This window comes from Diceros bicornis, chromosome 10 (assembly GCF_020826845.1).
Source record: "Diceros bicornis minor isolate mBicDic1 chromosome 10, mDicBic1.mat.cur, whole genome shotgun sequence".
NCBI lineage: Eukaryota > Metazoa > Chordata > Mammalia > Perissodactyla > Rhinocerotidae > Diceros > Diceros bicornis.
This window is the reverse complement of record NC_080749.1, coordinates 74150649-74173637: the sequence shown is the minus strand read 5'-3', so window position 1 is coordinate 74173637 and position 22989 is coordinate 74150649. Positions and strand designations below refer to the sequence as shown.

Here is a 22989-nt window from a genome sequence, read left to right as displayed (position 1 = left end):
GAGGAGGCCTAGACTGGACACAGTAGTGTCCACATCTTACCATCTACAATACAACAAAGCTTTATTGAGGTAGCCTAAGATTCCATTAGGAGTTTTCTTTTTTTTCCAACACCCATGTCAAATATGTGTCATATGGCATCAGACTAGGCTCGAAAGCAGTTGGCTTGTCTTTGCTCTGGATCTAAAGTTGTGTAATCTACTCAGTTGTGTGATTTCCTTTTCTTTAAGATGAGAGGGTGGACTAGATATCTCCAGGTTTCCTTCTGTTGCAAAAATGTTTGGAAACTGTTTTGAGCAGGTAATTGAATATGCAAAGCCTTGAATAAGGGCATTCTTTTCTGTTTTTCTAAGTTACTATTTTGATGGGTAAATGTACATTTATTAAATTACTTTTGCACAGTAAGGAATATGGGAGAAAGTCTATAAAATATTTTTTTTCTTGGAAGATTTTGGAGAACTTAAATTTTGAGGAAGACAATATTAATAATTCTAAATTGTTTTATAAATGAGGTGTCATCATAAATAATAATTGTAAACTTGAATCGGGTATAGTTTTAACCTTTTAGAGCACAAGCTCATGATAGAATCTAATTAAAACAAATTCAAATTGCTAGTATCCCATCTTCTATCTTCATGAAGGAGACCTAACATTTTTCTTTTAATTGATAAGGGCTAATGAGTCGCATGGTAAATATTGATATATCTAATTAGTAAACCTTGGTAAATTGGAAATCATGACCTTTCATCTGCCAAGAACTTGCTTTAAGTTCTTTCAATATTGTTACCAATTTTAATAGCCTATACTTTTGCGAAATGGAAATTAGCATCATAATTATGTTTCTCCTGAGGCTTGTACCTTTTGAAGCATATAAACATATAATTCTAGTGTATGGTGAACTACAAAGTTATCTTTCTAAATCAATTGTTTTTTATTAATTTTAAGGTGTTAGTTAATTAAGTTAGTTAAGATGTTAGAATTTATTTTCCTTTAGCAAACTAAGAGAAAACATGTAAAAGTTAACAGTTCATTTTTGACTATTCTCAAAAAACTGCCCTGTTCCTGTTTTTTAAGTGTTGGGTAAGTTTTTTCCACCCCTCCTCCACTGAGGCAAGGTTTCATGGGACTTCTTGTGGTTAGAAGGGTGAGGCCGATGCAGAAATAAACGTCAGCTTCCTTTGTAGCTTCCCCTCCCCTCTCCTTTCACATTTTATTGTCTGTTCTAGAATGCAAAACAGTAACTCCTAGACCTTTTCACTGCTGGGAAATCTAGTTAGCTTTGTCTTTTTAGGGTGTGAATTAACTATTATTGTTAAGGGTTTTAAATTTTTTTAAATGCTTCTGTTAAATTTGATATAGGAACATTATGTATTAAAGATTATTTTTGGACATCTAAACCACAATTAGCAGTTGAGAATAGAAAACAAATACTTTTTTTTTCCCTAAGTCATCTGATAATTATGGTAAAAATATTTACCTTATTTAACAGTATATAAATGAATATATATATAAAATTGTATTGGAATCTCAAATAAGCTTTAAAAAATATAAATGCTTTAAGTACAGGATACAAAGTAGCACAATGTAGGTGCATATCTCTTACATTCATTCAACAGACATTTCAGTTCCTATTATGTGCTGGTTAGCAAAGTGGAGATTTTATAGTTACTGAAGGAATTAGTGCACACAAGGTCTCTGGCCTCATGGGGCTTTGACTTAGTGGTGAACATTGACAGATGCATAATCACTGATGTCATGGTCACCTTTGCCTTGGGTTAATGAGTACTAGACTTGTTTTAGAAAGCCTCTTGAGAATACCTGAAACAATTAGATGAGAAGTCTTATTATTTAATTTTGTCTTTGTTTCTGAGAAAGTTCTGGCTTGTAGATATAATCATAAAATTACAGCAGAACTAAATTGTCACAATTGGTGCTATAAACTGTATATTTTTTCAGATGGACAATTTTCTTGGCTAACTGGTTTCTGTTTCCTAAGTTTTGCAAGGTGAATTTCTTCATAAAACTCAAAACTTGCTTTCTGTTCTAGACAAATTTTTGCTTCTAAATCTAAGAATTGGCAGAAGTGAATGAGTTGCACTTCTTAAAAAAAACTGTCTTAAGGGGAGGAATTGTTTTGTAGTGTTTAGAACAGAAAGCTAGGAATGCACATTCCACAATTTAATTCTTGGAACTCCAGTTCCATATGGGACCTTTCATGAGTCATTTAATCTTAGTCTGACTCAGTTTATCCAGTATAAACTCTGTAAGACACGGGGGGTTTGAATATAAAGTTAAGGGAATGATTAACTTGTTTGTATGCTCATTGAATGCATCCATTTGTATTCCTTTTGCATACAGTGAGAAAATATAGTTAAAATTAAACATCCTCAAATCATAAATGAAGTTTTTTTCAAATAATCAAGTTTGTGCATGCAAATTTGTTGCGTTGATGTATATTTTGATAAATGTAGAAGAGTCAAATTATAGCTTGGTCACTTTTTTTTTGGCCTTAGTAGCTATACTTTTTCAGCTTGGTTTCCAGTGCTTTTCATTGGCACCAATTTGGAGGAAATTTGGGAAATAAAGAGTAGGGAAATCTTTGTCGTCCTGGTCCTTGAGAATAACAAGTAAAATACAGTCAAGCAATTTATCTTGTCCCCCACCCGTACCCCTACCCTACCCTCACTCCAAACTCCAAATGTATTAAAAATAGTTTTCCTTGCTAAGCCCCTGATGCGCTGTTAGAAGTATATTCTAAGGAGAATTGGGGCAAGAGGAGATGTGGAACAAAACTTAACTCTCTGAAGATCCTTTATTTATACCTGATTTGTTAGTATCCTGAGAGTAATTAGAGCCGAAGGATAGAGGTTCTTAATTTTGGATCCCCTGGACTCAGGCTTAGAAGATTTATGGATGGGCGTTGAAATTTGAAAACCCTGTGGAATTGTATGTAAAACTTTCTATTTAAGATCATGTGTACATTTTTGGGGGTAGGAAATCAATAGCTTTTATTAGTTGCTTAAAATAGTCTAACTCAAAATAACTTTAGTTCTTTGGCAAACTAGATTTTGGGTGACTATAGGCTTAGAATACACACATTTGCCAGTGTCTTTTAAAATTTTGGCTGAGATGCTGAGCACTTCTATTGTAGAGAGCTAACAACATACTCCTAAAATGATAAACATGACCAAAATGGGTGTGTTTGTACATAGGCTGTTGATAACCTTTCTTAGGTGATGGTAAAGCATCTGTGGATACTCTCCAGAGGCCACACACGCCTTTGATACGTGTTACCGGCTTCACAGACTACTGAGCAGTGCTCAGCAGTTGTTTTACTGGTAAAACAACTGACAAATTGTGATAGAAAGCTGCAAAGCTGGTTAAAAGTAGTGTTGCAAGGCAAGGTGATTACACTAATAAAACTAAATGTCAAATACCGATTTTTGCATTCATTTTAATGTTTTGTATTTGAAGGACAGATATCTTGATTGGAGAGTTAATGTGATACCCTCTTAAGGGTATGGTCTTTGGAAATAGAACAAGATGTATATCCTCTCTGGGGTCTGCAAAACGGAATAGCATGTACTACATAGGATTGTTGTGATACTTAAACACAGTAATTTGTATCAAGAGTACGCCATGGAGGTGGATGCAAATGGGATCTCCTCCTACAATGATAATGTATTATATTAATAGTGAAGAACAAATAGAATTCTCTTATCCTGTTATTACATTTGTCATTTTCATTAAGTGATAGTACTATAAGTTTTATAAAAGTACGTGCAGTATTTGATTCAGTTAAGAGAATAAAGATGAATTCCTAATGGCATGATTGTTTGAAAGGATGGACTTTAAGTTGGAGGGATAACAGTATCTGTATTATACTAATATCGTTTTTTCTGGAAAAATTAAAATTGGTTGTTCTCGTTTTTTTCCCCCAGAGGAAAATTTGCTGTGGTTAGACAGTGTATATCAAAATCTACTGGCCAAGAGTATGCTGCAAAATTTCTAAAAAAGAGAAGAAGAGGGCAGGACTGTCGCGCAGAGATCCTGCATGAGATTGCCGTGCTTGAGTTGGCCAAGTCCTGTCCTCACGTGATCAATCTTCATGAAGTCTATGAAAATGCAAGTGAAATCATTTTGATATTGGAATAGTGAGTATACACTTTAATTCTAAATAAATTTATAGTACCTATTTTAATTGGTGGGTTAAGATTACTTGAAATGTCAAGAACAAGAATGATAAAAGTATGACAAGAACTTGTAAATATTCTTGTTGATAAAATATTAGAAAGAAATAGTTTATATTCAAATATTTTCACAAGGCTAAGTGTACAGCCTCACACACATACACAAAAGCTAATTAAACAGCACAAAATAAATAAGTGACAACACAGTGTTTGGGGAATGTGGTGAGATGAGTATACTTTCATTGCTAATGGCAGAGAAAATTGATGATTTTTTCTGCAAAACAATCTGATGGGCAAATAGAATTAAAATCATTTATATATTTTGCCCATCTGTTTGAAAAACACATCCAAGGAAATGACCCAAGGAAAATAGAAAGATAAACTTGCGTGAAGGTGTGCCTAGCACATTGTTAAAGAAACACATTTATTTAGTATGTATGAAACATATTTATTTAGTATGTGTGATGTACAGAAGACTATCTTAGGAATTGTAGCAAGATGAAGTAAAATCTCTGTCTTCCCAAAAGTCAGTAAAAAGTTGAAAACACCCAAATAGTCAACTGTGCGTCAGGTGGGCCTAGAGCGTGGTTAAGCTAACTGGTTTGTTAACCGATATATTGACATGTGACCCTAAAATAATGCCTTTGTTGCATGACAGTCTGACACATTTATTATAAGTATGTGAAATACGTATTCCAACGTCTGCAACAATTGGAGATCAGCTAGATTTATGTTTAGCGTGCTTTAGGTTTTGATAGTATTTTATACATCTATTTTATAATAAACTAAAGAGAGAATAAATGTTTGTTTTAGAAAAAATGCATTATAAATATAGTAATTCTTTTTTAGTGGCTAACCTGCATCATTACCCTTTCTTTCTCTTTTGCACCGTGCTTTTTTTTCACTTAATGTTATATCCTGGAAATCATTCTATATTAGTTCATAGGCATCTTTCTTCCTACTATTACTATTGCTCTTTTTTAAATGGCTGCCTAGTACTCCACTGTGTGGATGTACCATGCTGTATTCAGTCGATCTCCTGTGAGTGGGCACTGTTTGTGGAGGTGTGGTTTTAGGGTAAATTTCTAGAAGTGTGATTGCTGGGTCAAAGAGTAAATGCATGTGTAGTCGTATTAGATATTGTCAAATTTCTCCTTAGTGGATAGTACATAATCACTTTAAAAAGGCACTTTTTTGAATTGTTATACTGGCTGATTACATGAATCTAACTAAAACTTTATTTTGAAACTGTTACGGCTGTGGGTTCCGATAGCTCTATTTTGTTTTTGCTTTTGTGTTTTGTTTTGGCTCTACTTAACTTAAACCTGTTTTTTTAACCAAATTAAGTTGTTTACTTTTGTGAATTAAACTTAAATTCTTGCAATCAGCTTGTCATTTTTTAATAATTACTAAGTCTTTTATTTTTATCTTAATACTCAGCCCACAGGAAAGTATTTTGTAACTGGTTATAAAGTCTAAATGACTTTTTTAGCCCTTTCTTAGGTTATTTGATAAGTAATATAAATACTATCTTTCTGGACAGTAGTATTAGATCTCTTTATAAATTGGGGGGAAAATTTGAGGATAGTTGGGTCATCGCATCCCCACTCTCCAGGAGGCAATGACTTTTCTGTAACAAGTGTTTTAAAACTGTATTTGGAGAATTAAATAAAGTATGTATAAAGCTTTTTTTTAAAACTTCTGGAAAGAAGGTATTATCTAATTGAACACATTAATTTTTTAATGCTGAGTTTGAGCTAACTAAAATTGATTATGAGGAATACTTAGTAACCTTTGGAGAACATGGAACAAGAACTTTGTCCTAGAAATAGTAAGGTTCAGTAGGAGAAGTTGCTTGTATTTACCAGAGACAACTCAGTGAGATTGTGTGGGAGAGAAACAACATTTTCTTTTTGTCAAGAAATTGCCAGCTTATGTGGTGTGCAGAATATCTTTAAGTAAACATTATGAGCCCGGTAGGAAGTGACAGGACCGTAGCAAAACGTGAAAAGCAGAAAGCCTCACCTTCTAGAACGAGCTCAGTCTAATCACCAAACAGCACATTTTAATGTAATCATAACAATTTCAACAAGGATACATGTTGGGCATTTACTGTATGGCAGGCACTATGCTAAGCACTTCATCTGTGTTCTCATTTGATTCTTAAAACCATCTTCCGCAAAGGGAGACTGGTATTCACTTCATGTGTTCTAGCTTAGAGGCAGGAAATACTCTGACTAGTGTCTTTCCATCCTAAAATTCCATGGGTTATGTTTCCCCTCATTAGCATAGGAATATAATTTTAAAAGAGACCCTTAATATAAAAAATTTAAAACGACTTCATTTTGATCACTAGAAATAAATACTTAATTTAAAAATCTTTACTATGGCTTTCCAAAGCTATATGAATAAAGTGAATGGATTTGTATTTTATGGATAAGGGAGATAGTACTTTGTTTTACTAAAAATCTTGGCTCTCTAGTACCCAAGGAAATCCATCATTTTGGAGAGGAAAATATTCTGATATTAATTTTTTCTATGTTAACTTTATTGTGCTATGGGAGTCTTTCTCAAAGATGTTCTCTACTTCCCTACCTAATTTTTAAAGCATGCTTCAGAAAGCTGTAAAAGGCAGATGGAGATCTAGATAGTATATAGTTCATAGGTTTGCATGACAGTGTAACTGTGCTAATGTACTCTTATCACACACACAACACATGTACAAATACCTCAGCCAATGAGCGCAAGCACTCCAAAGTTCCAAATGTGTTGATTGATGTCCCTTCAGGGGCACACTCTTCTAATAGAGAAAGTAGAAGTACCTGAACGTACCTTCCAGGGCAATGACAATAAGCTAGGTGGCTTTTCTGACTGTGGAGAGATTTTGTCTTCTCTGTAGTCACTTCTCTGGGTGTCTTGTTTTAACAAAGCATCCGCTTGTCTGCTGCTGCTCACTGCCTCCGTTTACGCTTCCACTTTCCAATTTCTGCTAACTTCTGTAATCTGCTGCTTGTGTTATCTCTCCTTTCCCTCCTCGTAACTCTTCCTCATTTTCCATTTCCCATAGCTCCACCTATGTCCCTCTTTTGTGGGAAAAAATGGCACCAAAAATGCTACAAAAAAGACATTGGTCAGCTTGCAAAACTGCAAGGAAGAGGTAGTCTGATTGGCTGACCGTCATAGTGTTTGTCTGATCATGTTGCTGAAATGAACAAAAAACCCTTAGGATACTTTTCCTGGTTATAAAAATGGTACCTGTTCATTGTGTTAAATTTAGAGGATATAGAAAATAGAAATCATGTGTAAACTATGGTTACTTTTATGACATGTTTCTGTATTTTAAAATTATTCTTATGTTTCGGTCTGTGCATGTATACCTTTAGAAACAAAATTGTGATCTATCGGGCATACTCTGTTGTAAGCCTCTTTTTTCTTTTAAGAATATATTGTGTGCGTTTTTGTATGTATCATATGGTGTTTCTGAAAATGAGTTTTAATTTAGCAAAGACTTTTTAAATTGCCTTCGTAATCAGAGTTGAACAAGAAGCCCCCAGATTCAGAAAGGCTGAAGTTGGCTAGATTTGGAATTAATGTTTGTCAATTCACTGTAATAATAGCTAATATTTATTGAATATTTACCATGTGTCAGACACTGTGATAAGTACTTACAGATTATCTGCTTTGATCCTTATAACATCTGCTGTACTCAGTACTTTCCATGGCTTATCTAACTTAATTCTTATAGCAGCACACTGAAGTAGGAGCTATCATTTTTCGTTATGTATCATTATGTTACACTAGAAGAAACAGAGGCACATTTTGTCCCAGTTTCAGGTAGCTAATTAGTGGCAGAGCCAGAATGGACCCCAGGCAGTCTTGATTTCAGCAGGCACCCCTGTGAGCAACCTGTTGTCCTATCTCTTATGTCCCAGCACTGCAAAGTGCTTTACATACTTTTTCTCAGTTTGTTTTATCTTTTTTTTTGAATTTTAGAATTAGTGGAAGGTTCTAGCTATTGAATTAACTTTAGTGAATGTAATGTAAAATGTTGGTACATAAATAATTATAAAGTGCTCAAGAGTGGGTTCCTCACCTAAGCAATTTATGTTGCCACATATATGAAGAATTCAGATCTTTCTAGTATTTTCCATATCTTACTAGTGGATGTAAATCCATATCTTATACAGTTTTCTTATAATTTCAAATTATTTGGTCTGATTTCTTATCAGATACATCTTACAAATTCCCTAGCAAAGAACCCATTCTAGGAGAATCTAAAGTGTCATCTCTTCATTTTCTTATTTGCTTAGGATTGCATTAGTAATGTTATCTGCAATGTCTTTGCGGGAATATATTTAGACCACTTGCTGTTTTGAGGAGATTCGTTTCATTAAAACTAAATAATGTAAGCAGAAAGGGAAAGGGTGAGGGTATCACTGGCAGCCTGGCCCGTGGAGTCCCTCTTTCCTCAGGGACTGTGAGCAGGGCTGTGACTGAACACATCTGACATGTAGACCAAGGGACTGCTGGGGGTGGTCTGTATATGAACTATTTGTAAGGATTAATTTATTTCTTTTTTAGAAGAATGTGAATTTCTAATACTGTCTTCCTATACCTTACTTTGGAGTTCACTACTATAAATTTTATAGCAAACTAAATTTTTCATACCCTGATACCTTGAGACAAATATTACAGGTAATTTCTCATTAATTTTCTGGGAGTTTCGAGGGTTGGGGCGGTGAAGTGTGAAGAAAGTGTGATCGGAGCTTTCACATGTATTCCTTACCAGCTGTCCCCCAGTTTTCTCTGGAATGTCATAAACAGAGTGTAGAGCAGCACAACCCTGTGGCCTCTAACTGGCACACTTGGTACAGATGCTTGATGGGAAGTTACCTCTGCAGTGGGAAGGGTCAGTCCTGGGACTTTCAATGTGGGACTCAAATTTTCGACACCACTGATACTTTTTCTTCTCGTGGCTCCTAATGCATATGATATGCTTCTTCCTCTTGGCAGTCACGAGACTTCTGAGTTTCACTTTCAGCCACTCTAAAGAATGACTGCCTATTCCATCATTCATTCATCAACAAACACTTACTGTCTACCTTCTATATGCCATACACTGTTCTCAATGCTGTGGGTACAGCAGTGATCCAAAGAAGTAAAACTAATAGTGTTTTCTAGAGTGAGTGAGTGAGTTCCTATTTTATCACACAGAATATGCTTTACTTGAGATATTCTCAAATATACCTTATAAATTTGATGAATAGCCATCTAGATTTTTTTTTTGCATGGTGTTCTGACTAACAAATTTTATCTTACTTTATTTAGATTTTTGTCCTCAAAAAAAATCAAAATTTGTTGAGTTCAATGATACCTCTGTTTTACAGATGGGGAAACTCAAATAAGTGAATGACCCTAAGTTACATTGCTGGTAAATAGCTGATTTAGGATTTAAATTTAGATTATTTGATTCTAAACCTAGGGATTTTTCACAATGCCTTTATCAACATTCTTTAGATTTTCGGTTCTTTAATAAAAAGAGAGTAGGATTCTGGCCCCCAGTGTTGTGTGTGAAGCTGCAATGCAGCCTACTGGTTAAGAATCAGATTCTCACCCATGTTGCACAGGTCTGACCCCTGTGACCGTGTGACCTTGTGCAAGCTGGTGAACCTCTTCACACTTGTTTCTGCATCTGTCAAATGGGGATAATAACTACCCACCTCACATGGTTGTCATGAGGGTCAAAATTGATGACAGTCTTATCTATGTATACATAAATAAAATGAAGGCAGAGAGCAGAGCCGAGCTCATAATGTTAGTTGTTATTTTTATTGCAGCGTTAATGCAGACTACAATATTATTGAATTGTAAAGCTATTCACTTTTGTTTATTAATTATTCAAGTATTCACACCTAGAATTTGAAATATTCTTAGTCATTTACTTTCTTCTTTAAAGAGCCCTCCCCTACCCCTCCTCCCCAGTCCTTAAATGTATATATAGAGAGAGAGACTAAAGTTTAGATGGCTGTGTCTTTTACTTAATAGATATACAGTATGTAAAAGTTGTTATTTTTAGGTCAATAATTTTTCAAGTGTCTATTATTTGAATTTTATTTCAGTGCTGCCGGTGGAGAAATTTTCAACTTGTGTTTACCTGAGGTGGCTGAGATGGTCTCTGAAAATGACATTATCAGACTCATTAAACAAATACTTGAAGGAGTTTATTATCTACATCAGAATAACATTGTACACCTTGATTTAAAGGTAACGTAATGTGATTTTAAGTAATAGAACATGTGTTCCTTCTCTGCTCTCCATATGCACAATTGCAAGCTGGTGTGGGAGGGAAAGACAGCCAGATCATGGTCGTCTAGACTGCGCTGCGTGCGCTGTTTACCTGTGTGCTGCATGCACTGGATTGTGCATTGACAGAGAGGAGAAGACTGCATGTGTGGGCAGCTCAAATTAATCATTGGGCTCTTAAAAACCATCATTCCTGTATGTTCTTCTGCAGTCATGCCACTCCATCCCACTCTCACAGCCACTTCCTGGACCTTCGTACCTTGTAAGACTGTCTGTCTCTGAAGTCCTCAATTCCACTTGCCATCTCAGAGAGAACCTCCTCCAGCCCTCCCCCTTAGCTCCCATTGTCCTCATTCTTCTCTCTCTTGAGGCTTTCTCCTTCCCCCCCGACCGTTCCGCCGCTTCCCAAGCCCTAAATACGACTTCAGCCTCTCACGTTACTATCCCTTCTCCTTTCCCTTCCTCCACAGCCATCCAGGGACCTTAAAATCTGAATCTTCTCTTTTTTTTGAACCTCGGGCTCTTCTCTTTCTGTAGTCTCCCTGCATGATCCTTTGGCCTCCACTCCCACTTTGATAATAATGATGACTCTCAAGTCTCTCCCTTTAGGCCAGGCCTCTCTCCCAAATTCCAAATCATTTTTTCCAAGTACAGATTAGCTGCATTTGGATGTCCTATAGACACTTTAAAATGTACATGTCTCAAACTAGACTTATCATCTTTCCCTCATTATCTCACCCCTTTTTCAAAAGAAAAAAAAATCTCTGTGGGCCTCCCTATGAAGGAAGGGCAGTATTTATTATCTAGCTGCCCTGCCATGTCCTGGACTGATAAGATGTTGGAAAAGTAGCAACATGGTAAATATCAGGATAGCATGCCGCCACCAGCTTCCTCTTAGGTCTCTTTCCTGCTAAAGACAGACCAAGTGTATTGTGTAGCATTGCATAGCGCTTGAAGTCAAGAAGGGCATGTGAAGCTGGCTTTGTATACCGTAAGGCCTGCAGGTGACAACAGAGCTGATTCCCTGACCCCCGCTCCTGTAATGGTCTCTCTGTGGTTTAATAATACCCAAGCATGGGATTTTCCCAGAGTTAAGACTTGTGACTCTTCTCACAGACTTTGGGAGCAGCACTGGGCATGTATATGGGTTGTGACAGTGGCAGGGAACTTTGTAATGGGCCTCAGGCCTGCAGTAGTAAAGCTGTCACATGGTTCTAGGAGGCAATGGGCGAAACCTTCCACGCATCCAACCATCTAAGCAACAACCTGGGAACAGTCAGACCCAGAATATCACACTGTACTGAACCATTTTCTGTTTTTGGAAGTGTACGCCTTTTATTCCTTCATGCCTGCTTTCCTACTATTTCCCAGAGCACCTTTCTAACTGGCTAACTCCTGTTTATCCTTCAAGATTCAGCTTAAGTATCATCTCTACCTGTAAAGCCTTCTTGGACTTTATAGTGGGCAGATTTAAGTAGTCTTGTCTTTATTACTGAGATATTCTGTATCTCATAATCAGTCAGTATATCTATGTATCCATCGAATTTCTTTTTCCTCCAATTTCAGAAGTGGGTGGCCAGGTACTTCTTCCTAGTCTGTCTTAGTCTGGAAGCTCCACCGAGACCTGTCCACCATGGGTGACCCTGCTAGTATTTGAAATACTGGTGGCATAGCTTTCAGCATCACAGCAACACGCAGCCACCACAGTGTGACAGCCGACAGGGGTGTGGTGTGGTTCCCTAACTGGGACATGAACCCGGGCCGAGGCAGTGAGAGTGCGAGTCTTAAGCACTAGACCACCAGGGCTGGCTAGCTTCACAGTAGATTCTGCTTAATTTACCTCTGATCCAAGACTAGTATTCTTTTATTGTTGTATAGTACTCACCATTTCTCTGTGCTTTATTTAGCCACAGAATATATTATTGAGCAGCATCTACCCTCTTGGGGACATAAAAATTGTGGATTTTGGAATGTCTCGAAAAATAGGGAATGCATGTGAACTTCGGGAAATCATGGGAACGCCAGAATACTTAGGTAAGAATTTCCTTTTATTTTCCACACCATTTTGAGATTTATTAACTAAATGATACCTCTATAAAACTATATTTTAGAGCATGTAATTCCATGATATATTTGGTTCAGGTATTTTAATGCATTGAAATTGGTTATGCCACATTAAAATGAACTGTAGTGAACGTGAGATTATTGAGACGTGCACAACAATTCACAGGACATTGGACATGTAAGCTCAAAAGTTTAATGTTTGTTCATAAAGAGCAAAAGGTGAAAGGGAAGTTAGGGAGCAGGAGAGATGGATAAAGAGGAAAATGCAGAATCAGGTGGCCCATTATTGCCTTTGAAGCCTGGCTGTTGGGTAGACGTCACTTCTGCTTCTGTCCTGGGCTCAGCTCCACAGCTGTTTACAATACACGTATCTTCGGTTTTGCAGGAATTGTTAGCACGACTCCTTGCTGTTTGTTGCTGCTGCTTTGAAATGTGAGGTTTGCCTAGGGTTGTAAAGGAGGGTTTTGATGAAGAAGGGTGCCAAAAAGAACCTATGATTGGGCAATCTAGGGATATTGTACTAAATCAACAAATTAGATCATGCAGATGAAAGATGTTTAAGTTGTATGAAGCAGCATATAAATTTAAAATATTGTAATTTATAGTAATAATGTTTTTACACTTTTTTGTTGTTGCTGATGTTGATATCCCCCTGCGGGCATTGAAAAGATACAACTAAACAGAACAGGTGCTGCCAGCAAGGCAGCTGCCTTTCCCAAAATGAAAAGCAAAGCAAATTACTAACTTCTGACTGCTAATAGGGACTATGGTGTCCTAGAACAAATGATTGCAGTTATAGATAACTCAGCGCGCAGAAGTATGTGAAAAGGTTTAGGGGGTGCAGCGGAGGCTGCCAATGTATATGACTCAAAGGCTTTGTTGACAAAAGTGTTAGGCTTTAGGAAACAGTTTCTCTTTGGAAAAATTGTGAAACCATACTATGAAACAAGAAAGTTATTATTCAAGCATAAATCCGAGTCTGGACTCTACTAATCTGAAATTTATAGTAATGTTTAGAAACTATAGAGAATTTATTTTGCACTTTTAAAAAAATTTTGACAGGGGAGGAGACTGGGAAATTAATTGCTTAGGAAATTAGGTTTTTGATAGTTTAAGAGGGGTATTTAATCTACTTGAAAATCTAAAGCACTTCCCAAATCAGTCTAATAAAATAATGCAAACTAATTCCTAACAGAGTAATAAAATTAAAATTTTAAAAAGATTCAGCTTGTAACATTTTACTTCTTCATAATTGTTTTTCTTGAGATTAATCTTAATGATTAAAGAAAAAACAACTATATAGCTACCTGTTACTCCAAGAATATTATTGTTGCTTTTGAACCATCTGGTTATATAATTTGCTCAACATTAGATATGTTTAAATGTCCAATCACAAGATAATTAATATACTGCTAAATTTCTATTGATCTTCTATTAGTATTCTTTAAAATTAAATCCAGTTTTAATTTAATATAAAGTAATATTCGTGTTTTTAAATTTGTCAATATTGAATTTGAATTTTATTTTTTCTTTCAGCTCCAGAAATCCTGAACTATGATCCTATTACGACAGCAACAGATATGTGGTAAGATTTTGTTAGTTACCTAAATGCCTTTATTAAAAGTTGGGTAGTATATATTCTAGGGTTCTTTGATTCCAAAGGGAAATAATAAGGCTTTCTTGAGAAGATTTTTTTCAAGTATTTTTATTATGCCGTAGGAAAATATTTACCTGTTCATTCTTTTTAAGTAACACTTTGGCTTTGAGCCAAAGATACAGAAATAAATAGGAAAATTCCTTTCCTGGGGGAAGACTGGGTCTGTGCTCTGCTACATGTTCTACGATAAAGATGAAATGCTATTTAATAAGCATGGAGGAAGCACAGACAAACACCAGATGGGAGACAGCTGATCTAGGTCTAGAAGAGCTAGGAAGGCATTTGTTAAGCAGAAAAATGAGGTCAGGTCCATGTAAAAAGTTTGGTTTTATAAGAGAATATCTCTAGGGTATTGTGAGTTTTTGTGGCTGGCGCAGAGAGACTATCAGAAGGAGCAGAACTGGAGTTGCTGCAGGCACTTGAGTGGGGACCGCAGCGGGGGGGCGACTCCACAGGCCGAGCAGAAGAGTGTAGACAAATGCCCTGTGTTCCGTGGAACAATCATGGCTTTGCCAAGGGAAAAGGGTCCTGTGGCTAAATAAGTCGGTGAAACATGTACTGTATATATTGTCTTTTTCTGGTTCCTGAGCACTGGGTTTGTCATTAACATATTTAAGGCTCTGAAAAGTTTTGCAATGAAAAAAAGTCTGCCTGCTCAACTTCGTGCTTTGTCAAACCTGCAGACTGTGTTTGCACAGCACTGTGTTTGCTGTGTGTGTCTCACAGATCATCACTGTGTCATTGGACACCGTTTGGGAAATGCTGCTCTTTGAGCAACTTTGTGTCCTTGATAACAGGTGTCTGTGTGAGGGTAGACTGAAGAGATATAGTTAATTTATTTATGATTATATAACATGTGCATTCCCTTCATATTGTTTTTCTGTGAGGCAAACTTTGAGATAACACAATTGTTTTAGTTTTAATAGTATAGGAACTTTGAAAAGTGATTTAAGTTTGTAGTTAAACTGTACAAGTTTTGACAACAGGAATATGTTGAGTATCAATTTTACTTTATATAAATGTGTTAAGATTAACACACATTTTAAGTTCTCCTCTTCTCCCTTGTTTGTTTTTCAGGAACATTGGTATAATAGCATATATGCTGTTAACTCATACATCCCCATTTGTGGGAGAAGATAATCAAGAAACATACCTCAATATTTCTCAAGTTAATGTAGATTATTCAGAAGAAACTTTTTCATCAGTTTCACAGCTGGCCACAGACTTTATCCAGAGCCTTTTGGTAAAAAATCCAGAGTGAGTAATAACATTAATTTGTTTAAATAGTGTTACAAAATAAATAATATGTGTCTATCAAGAGAGATACATTCTAAAACAGTATAAAATTATTAGAGGTGTCCTCTCAGGTTTCAGGTAAAATGGGAAGAGGTGGAATGAGAGGTCATTAAATAACAAGTCCGGAACTTCAAACATAGAGAATATGAAATATACAGCAGGAAATTTTGGAATGAATAGAAGATTCGGGTTACTTCTCTCTCAACCTTCTACTAATTCCTGAAATTCCTTAAGATAATTCAAAATAGGTTTAAGTACACATGGCTGGTTATGATAAGCCTTTGTTGTGAATGATCTGTAGTTAAATAATTATAGTTGTATAACAAGTACAAGTTACTGATTGTCAGATCTTGAAGGATCAGATGCTCTTCAACTGCCTCCTGAAGAAGGATCTTGAAACTATAGGTTAGGACTCTAGGTTACCTCGCTCGCTGGCAACTTCAGAGCAGGAAGAGAAAAGCTGACCTCCCTTTTCTTTACCCGGATCAACCCTATTTACTTACTCGTCAGGTCTTTTATCTCTGACAATTACGTCATCTCTTCGAGGACTCAGTTTCCTTATCTGTTTAAGAAAAAAAACTCATAGGTTTGTTAATTATTTTATTGGCTTATTAGAAGACTAAACAAACTCTCACTGACTGTATTTTAGACATGAAAGGTTACTTAGTAGAAATAGTAATAAATTATAAACCAATGTTACTGCAATAAAAAATTAAAAAGAAAAAAAAAGAAATAGTAATAATACTGTTTGTTTCTGGTTATAAGCAGTTTTCATTTTCTTAAATATTTTTTTACTTCTAAAATTTCTATAGTGAGCACATTAATTTTTTTATATGCAGAAAAAATGAACATAAAAGCAAAGACTAAGGAAACATGTTCTAATGGTAATGGTGGTTATATTAAAGTTGGAGTTCTAGTATAGATAGGTGTTTTCCTTCCTTTTGAAATATTGTAATATTTGACCATACTACTTTTATAATAGAAAACAAAATTTAAAAACTCAAAATGTTGAATAAATATCATTGAAGAGTAGCCTTCGTTTTCAAGATTTAGCAGTTATTGCTTTTAAGAACACAAAATAGTAATGGAGATTATAAATTACTTACATATATTTTCATTTAAAGGGTTTGTAAACCCAAGAGACTTAATTTTACTAATTTTTATTTGTGATGCCAACCTGTTCACAAGCTTTTTGACCAGATAGTCTCATCTGTAAGCCCCAGGATAAGTTGAATTTTCAGCACATGTCCGAGTTAAGGAAGCTCTGGGTACTCCAGTTTTCCTGTTATTATTCCCTTCTGTACTATGAATATGTGTTATTTCATAATAAATAAAAAATAAGTCTATAATATATCAAACTGCAGACATTTCCAACTTGACTTTTGGTTCTCAATTTTCTCTTGGTCTTTCTCTCCAAGGAAAAGACCAACAGCGGAAACCTGCCTTTCTCATTCTTGGCTGCAGCAATGGGACTTTGGAAACTTGTTTCACCCTGAAGAAACTTCCGGTTCCTCTCAAAGTCTGGATCATGCAGTAAGGTCCTCTGAAGACAGGATCACTAAGTCCTCTTGTAATGGAACCTGTAGTGATCGTGAAGACAAAGAGAATATCCCTGAGGATAGCAGCATGGTGTCCAAAAGGTTTCGCTTTGATGACTCGTTGCCCAATCCCCATGAACTTGTCTCAGATTTGCTCTGTTAGCACGTTTCTCTTTGACTCATTTGGACTGAATTTGGAATCTGAAATCCACTCCCGTGTGAGATTGTGATTTGTAGCTTCACATATGGCGTGTTTATATTGTAAATGCACTTTTGCATAGAGGAATTTGGGAGAAAGTGTTTTAATGCTAAATTACTAGTTACTAGTATAATTTTATTTCCTGTCCTGAGATGTCAACTCTGCAGAGAAGAAGGTATTTAAATATATGACAAAAAATAAAATTGTGCATGTGAGTTTACATGTTAATGAAAGAATTCAAGTTCAAATGGATTTTTCAAAATATTTTACATATCAGGAAGAACAGTGGTTTGGGTTATATTATGGTTGATGTAAACTGAACAAAATGAAGACATCTGAATTCAATAGATTCTCTAAGGTAAATCATATACCATGTCTCTATTGACAAAATTTTGTTTAGGGTAACAGTGTCAAGTTTAAGCAAGAATGTATACTGTTTTTATAGGTGCTCAAGAGGTGTTTTACATTTGAAAATGTTTTTCAATCACGAATATTTTGAAACTGCATAAGATTTCCATATATATGCTCTGCCATATGAGATAGGTCCTTTAAGCAGAGCAGAGAGGGAGTTAGAAACCTGATTAGGGATATTCTATACAAGTTGGAGCAGAGAAAAGAGTAGCACGGCATCATTTCTTTAACTCGAATGTCTTTTGCCCACTCAACATACTTCTGATTTAATAACATCTGAAAGATGGAGAATAGATGGTATACAAGCGTAGAGGATTTTCATCCTCCAGCGTTTCTAGAGTGGAAGATACTTAGGTAAAACTGAGTGTGCTCTATTTTTAGCCCACCAAACATATTTACTAATTGAGTGAAGAAGAAAATGCTGACAGACTTAGGCAACTTACAGAGTTTAGACATCTTCTAAGTCTTAGAATGTAAGCCAGTCATTCAGTTATAAAAGTATGCATAAAAAATATCACAACACCAGTAGGACTTTAACACAGTGCCAGAGTTAGCAGTAGCAAGGTGGATGTGATCATAAAACGTGATGACATCAAGCTCTTCTACAGTTCTTTTGTGTGTTTGTGAGAAAGATCAGCCCTGAGCTAACATCCATGCCAATCCTCCCGCCTTTGCTGAGGGAGACTGGCCCTGGGCTAACATCCATGCCCATCTTCCTCCACTTTACATGGGACGCCGCCACAGCATGGCTTGACAAGCCGTGCGTCAGGGCGCGCCCGGGATCCGAACCTGGGCCGCCAGCAGCAGAGCTCCAGCACTTACCTGCTGTGCCACGGGGCCGGCCCCTCTTCTACAGTTCTTGTGTAAAAGTCCTACTAAGTGATGGGGCTCAGCAGAAGGTGATAAGAGTCTAGGGACAGCAGAATGTTTGATCTGTTGCTGGTGACTGTGTTCAGTCTTAATAGGGGGGAAATTTACTCCTTTTTGGGTAATCTTTGGTGACTTTCCACCTGATGACTATTAAAAAGTCTGTTATATTATTATGTTAAGATAATTTTAACCTCATGACCATGTTACTATATCAAAAGAAATGATATTTTGATTAAAAAAAATCCTTAAGTTTTCCCCCTTTAAATTATGTATGACTGTCAAACCTTTAATTTCTTGAAATTTGGTTAGACTCCAAATAACTTAAAACTGTTCTTAATAACCATCAGGTCACTTTATTTGGCTAAATGGTGAATTCCTTTTATATCTTCAGCATTTCTTAAAAGAAAGGTTATTTCTACTTGTGTGTGTGTGCATATGTGTATATGTATATGTATAGGTGTGTGTATATATGTATAGATAGATAAAATATAGTCTTTAGACAACTTGCTCTCAGAGATTCTTTACTCTAGCATATTGTGCTCAACTCAGGTGCCAAAGGAGCTCTCTTCTTATGACATGTAAATAGACGTTTAAATTCTTTAAGAAGTAGTTTGTTGGTTCAATAAACTAGCCATTGCAGAAGCTAAATTGGCGTCTTATATATCTAAAACTGAGAAGTTTTTTCTAAGATGTTGATTGTCCATTTATTTGCCTTCAGTGTTGAGCTGAAGCAGGTAAAGCTTAGTGAGTCATTGGAGAAAGAGGAAATGATTACTTTTACAAAAGACTTTATTATACTTTTAAATTTCTAGAGGAATTATGCCAAGCTAAAAAATAAAAAAAATCAAGAAATGTTTGAATTTTAAATTATAAGCTGGTTCTTAAAAAATATTTTCTACCAGCTTTCTTTTACTCTGGGGAATCTTAAAATAGTTTTGTATGCTTCCCCTTAGTAGAATACAGAGTTGTAAATTTCCATACCTTATTTCCTAACAATTTTTGTTGTAAAAAAGCAGCTAGTGGTTGCACAAACAGTTTAAAAATTCAGTTTTTTCATAAAGGTGAATTTAAATGTTTTCACTGAATGAAGTGTGAAAATCAATTAAGCCAGTTTTTAGAGAGAATGTATTAACAAATGACTCAATTCGTACTGTTTTTCTGCCAAGATTCAAAAGAAATGTCTATCAAAAGCAGATGATGTATCTCACTAACTGGGAATCTGGAGAGCCCCTCTGGGGTGGATAGATGTCAGTAACACTTCAACACATCTGAGGGTTAATGTTAAATTCTGATGAGATTATAAAGTTTAATTTGCCTTCTGGATAGGATCTTTGGATAGATGGGATTAAAAAATAGATGAGTTAGAGATGACAATTACAATTGTCATTTAAATTATTCCCCCCCTCGATAAAGTTAACCTAACTCTGAGTAAAATTATAATGGCACTTTAAAGAAGTAAGCAGTACCTGTTCTCCAATCTGTAATGAGATGAGGTGCCTGGGTCAGAATATAAGTCAACACCTTGCTTCCTTTATCAAGAAAATCTTGTTATAAAAAAAATCAGCTAATGAGTGACATCATTCATTTTCATTCTGGCACAAGCTCTTTCTTTCATGTTGGATGGATCACAGATAGTTCATAGACCATATTTCGCATAGCCTTGTTCTAAGCAACGTTTATAAATGTTGATATTTTATAACTGTTTACATTTCTTCTGTTTATTTTTGAATTTTCAGTGTGGTATGTGACTTGGAAGCTTGTCCTTATTCATTGTTGTGTAAACAATTGTACTTTAAATTGTGTTAAAATTAAGTTATCTGACTTCCAATTTGGAGAATTGTTATCAATTTATAATTTTATAAAAGTTTTAAAGAACTTTAAACTCTAGTTGTAAATTTCACACAAATTACAACTGCCCTCCGTCTTAACTTTTATTAAATAATCATGTTGCTTAAGGCATATTGACCAACATTATTATGAATACTCCAGGGAAAAAAAGCTTATTACATCAACTTAATGATCATTTTGGTTAAAAATTAAAAAGCACTTTTTTTACATTTATGGTTGTCTTTTGCTTTAAAGTATTTTTAAATTTGTTATTCTTAAAAGCAAACCTCCTTGCCTGGAGGATCTAGCCTTTGACCCACTTCATCTCTGAACTCCCTTTCCAATACAGATGTGTTTATTAGGTACTGTCTGTTGGAAAAGCCGCATAAATTTGAAAACAAGAAGATATATTCTCTGATAATAATAGATACTTTTAGAAAATTTCAGTCAATGGCAGTGCACTGCATAGTGCATCAAGATGCATAAGGGATTTTTATTCACCCAAAAATAGGTGAACTGTTTTTGGGGGTTTTTTTGGTTTAAATAAGTTGAATTTTAAAAAAGATGAATAAAGGATTCTTCAGGAATTTTATAATCTGCAGACCAAGGTACAGTCAATTCCCATTAGTTAGGATAGTTATGTTCTGGAAAGTTCCCACAAACAGTGAATACTGAAACGTTGCTTCTAGAGGAAATACAGGGTTAGGTTCCTGCAAGGTTCTGTTCATAATTTTTGTCAACTGATCAATACATAACCTTGTTTTATGTGTGTTTCTGTTTAAAGACATCTTTTAAAATACATATTGTTGATTCATTAACATTAAGCTCATGGCCAACAGCCCTATAACTCACACCTGAGAGAAGCTTATCTGATACATGTATTTTCTCCGTAAAGCACATGACAGCCTTGTGCATAGGACACTGACTACACAGCATTTCAGAACGATGCCTTGGGCATTTGTAACAGTGAAATCACCAACAAAAAGCACAAAAATGCAAAAATCGTGACACTAAATACACCACAAAAAAGACATTTGCCATAGAGTATGAGAGCTGAAACAAGGCAGAACGTCACCTTGCTCGACCTCAGCTGGGAGCCTGTGCGTCAGGCAACTCAAGTTTTTCACCACTGTGAACATGTCTGCGAATGACCATGAAAGCACCATGTGTTTTAATTTTGGGGTTACAAATAAATCTTAGCAGGTAGGTGAATTTGCAAATAAGGAATCCGTGAATAACGAGGGCCAACTATACATGCTAAAATCACCATATGTAAGAAATATGAAGTGTGATGAGGGAAATGGTGTGCAGAACTTGGCAATTAATTGAATCCATAGGAAGGAGAAATTGATATGTTGGAACTTTTTAATTGTGAGCACTTTCCTTTCAGGTTCCACATCTTATTTTCTTTTTCTGGCACATAAATATTCCCAAATTTTTCTCTTTAGCCCTAATTTTCCTCCTGGGCACTGAAGTCATGTATTATCTTTATGTGGATATAGGATAGTATCCTCAAATGTAAAGTAGCTCTAAGTAAAATCATGATCATATTCTCCCATTCTGTATCTCCTCCTCCCCCAAACTTCCTGACTTCGTGTTACCTCCCTTAATTAACACAGCACTATTTACCCACACGTCACAACTGGAAATCTGTAGGTGTCATTTAAAAATTTTGTTTCCTTAATGCACCTCTTCCCATTAGTCATTAATTTCTATCAATGATATCTCCTTATGTATCTTATAGTCATTTCCTCTTGATTCTTTTTTAAATTGATGTTTTAATGGTTTTTAACATTGTGAAATTTTGGGTTGTACATTTTTGTTTGTCCATCACCATATATATGACTCCCTTCACCCCTTGTGCCCACCCCCCACCCCCACTGCCCCTGGTAACCACAGTACAGTTTTCTCTGTCCATGTGTTGGTTTATATTCCACATATGAGTGACATCATACAGTGTTTGTCTTTCTCTTTCTAGCTTATTTCACTTAACATAATACACTCCAGGCCCATCCACCTTGTTGCAAATGGGACGATTTTGTCTTTTTTTATAGCTGAGTAGTATTCCATTGTATATATATACCACATTTTCTTAATCCAATTGTCAGTTGAGGGACACTTAGGTTGCTTCCACTTCTTGGCTATGGTGAATAATGCTGCAATGAACATAGGGGTGCATAAGCCTCTTTGGATTGTTGATTTCAGGTGCGTTGGATAGATTCCCAGTAGTGGGATCGCTGGGTCATAGGGCATCTATTTTTAATTCTTTGAGGAATCTCCATACCGTTTTCCATAGAGGCTGCACCAATTTGCATTCCCACCAGCTGTGTATGAGGGTTTCTGTTTCTCCACATCCTCTCCAACACTTGTTTTTTGTCTTGGTGATTATAGCCATTCTAACGAGCGTGAGGTGATATCTTAGTGTTGTTTTGATTTGCATTTCCCTGATGATTAGTGATGTTGAACATCTTTTCATGTGCCTATTGGCCATCTGTATATCTTCTTTGGAGAAGTGTCTGAATATTTATTTATTTTTTTGCCCCAAAGCCCCAGTAGATAGATGTATGTCATAGCTGCACATCCTTCTAGTTGCTGTATGTGGGACGCGGCCTCAGCATGGCTGGAGAAGCGGTGCG

The 22989-nt window shown here is 35.9% G+C and overlaps 1 protein-coding gene across 3 annotated transcripts in view; it reads left to right on the top strand.

Moving 5' to 3' along the window:
* Positions 1 to 20200, top strand: part of STK17B (serine/threonine kinase 17b) — a 31794-nt gene extending 11594 nt beyond the window's left edge. For all 3 annotated transcript variants that reach the window (XM_058549470.1, XM_058549469.1, XM_058549471.1), the window contains exons 3-8: positions 3940 to 4152; positions 10308 to 10452; positions 12399 to 12525; positions 14092 to 14140; positions 15290 to 15469; positions 16927 to 20200. In XM_058549470.1, coding sequence (XP_058405453.1) covers positions 3940 to 4152; positions 10308 to 10452; positions 12399 to 12525; positions 14092 to 14140; positions 15290 to 15469; positions 16927 to 17209 — 997 coding nt within the window. In that variant the 3' untranslated portion in view covers positions 17210 to 20200. The remainder of the gene's footprint in view (positions 1 to 3939; positions 4153 to 10307; positions 10453 to 12398; positions 12526 to 14091; positions 14141 to 15289; positions 15470 to 16926) is intronic.
* Positions 20201 to 22989: the final 2789 nt, after the last annotated feature.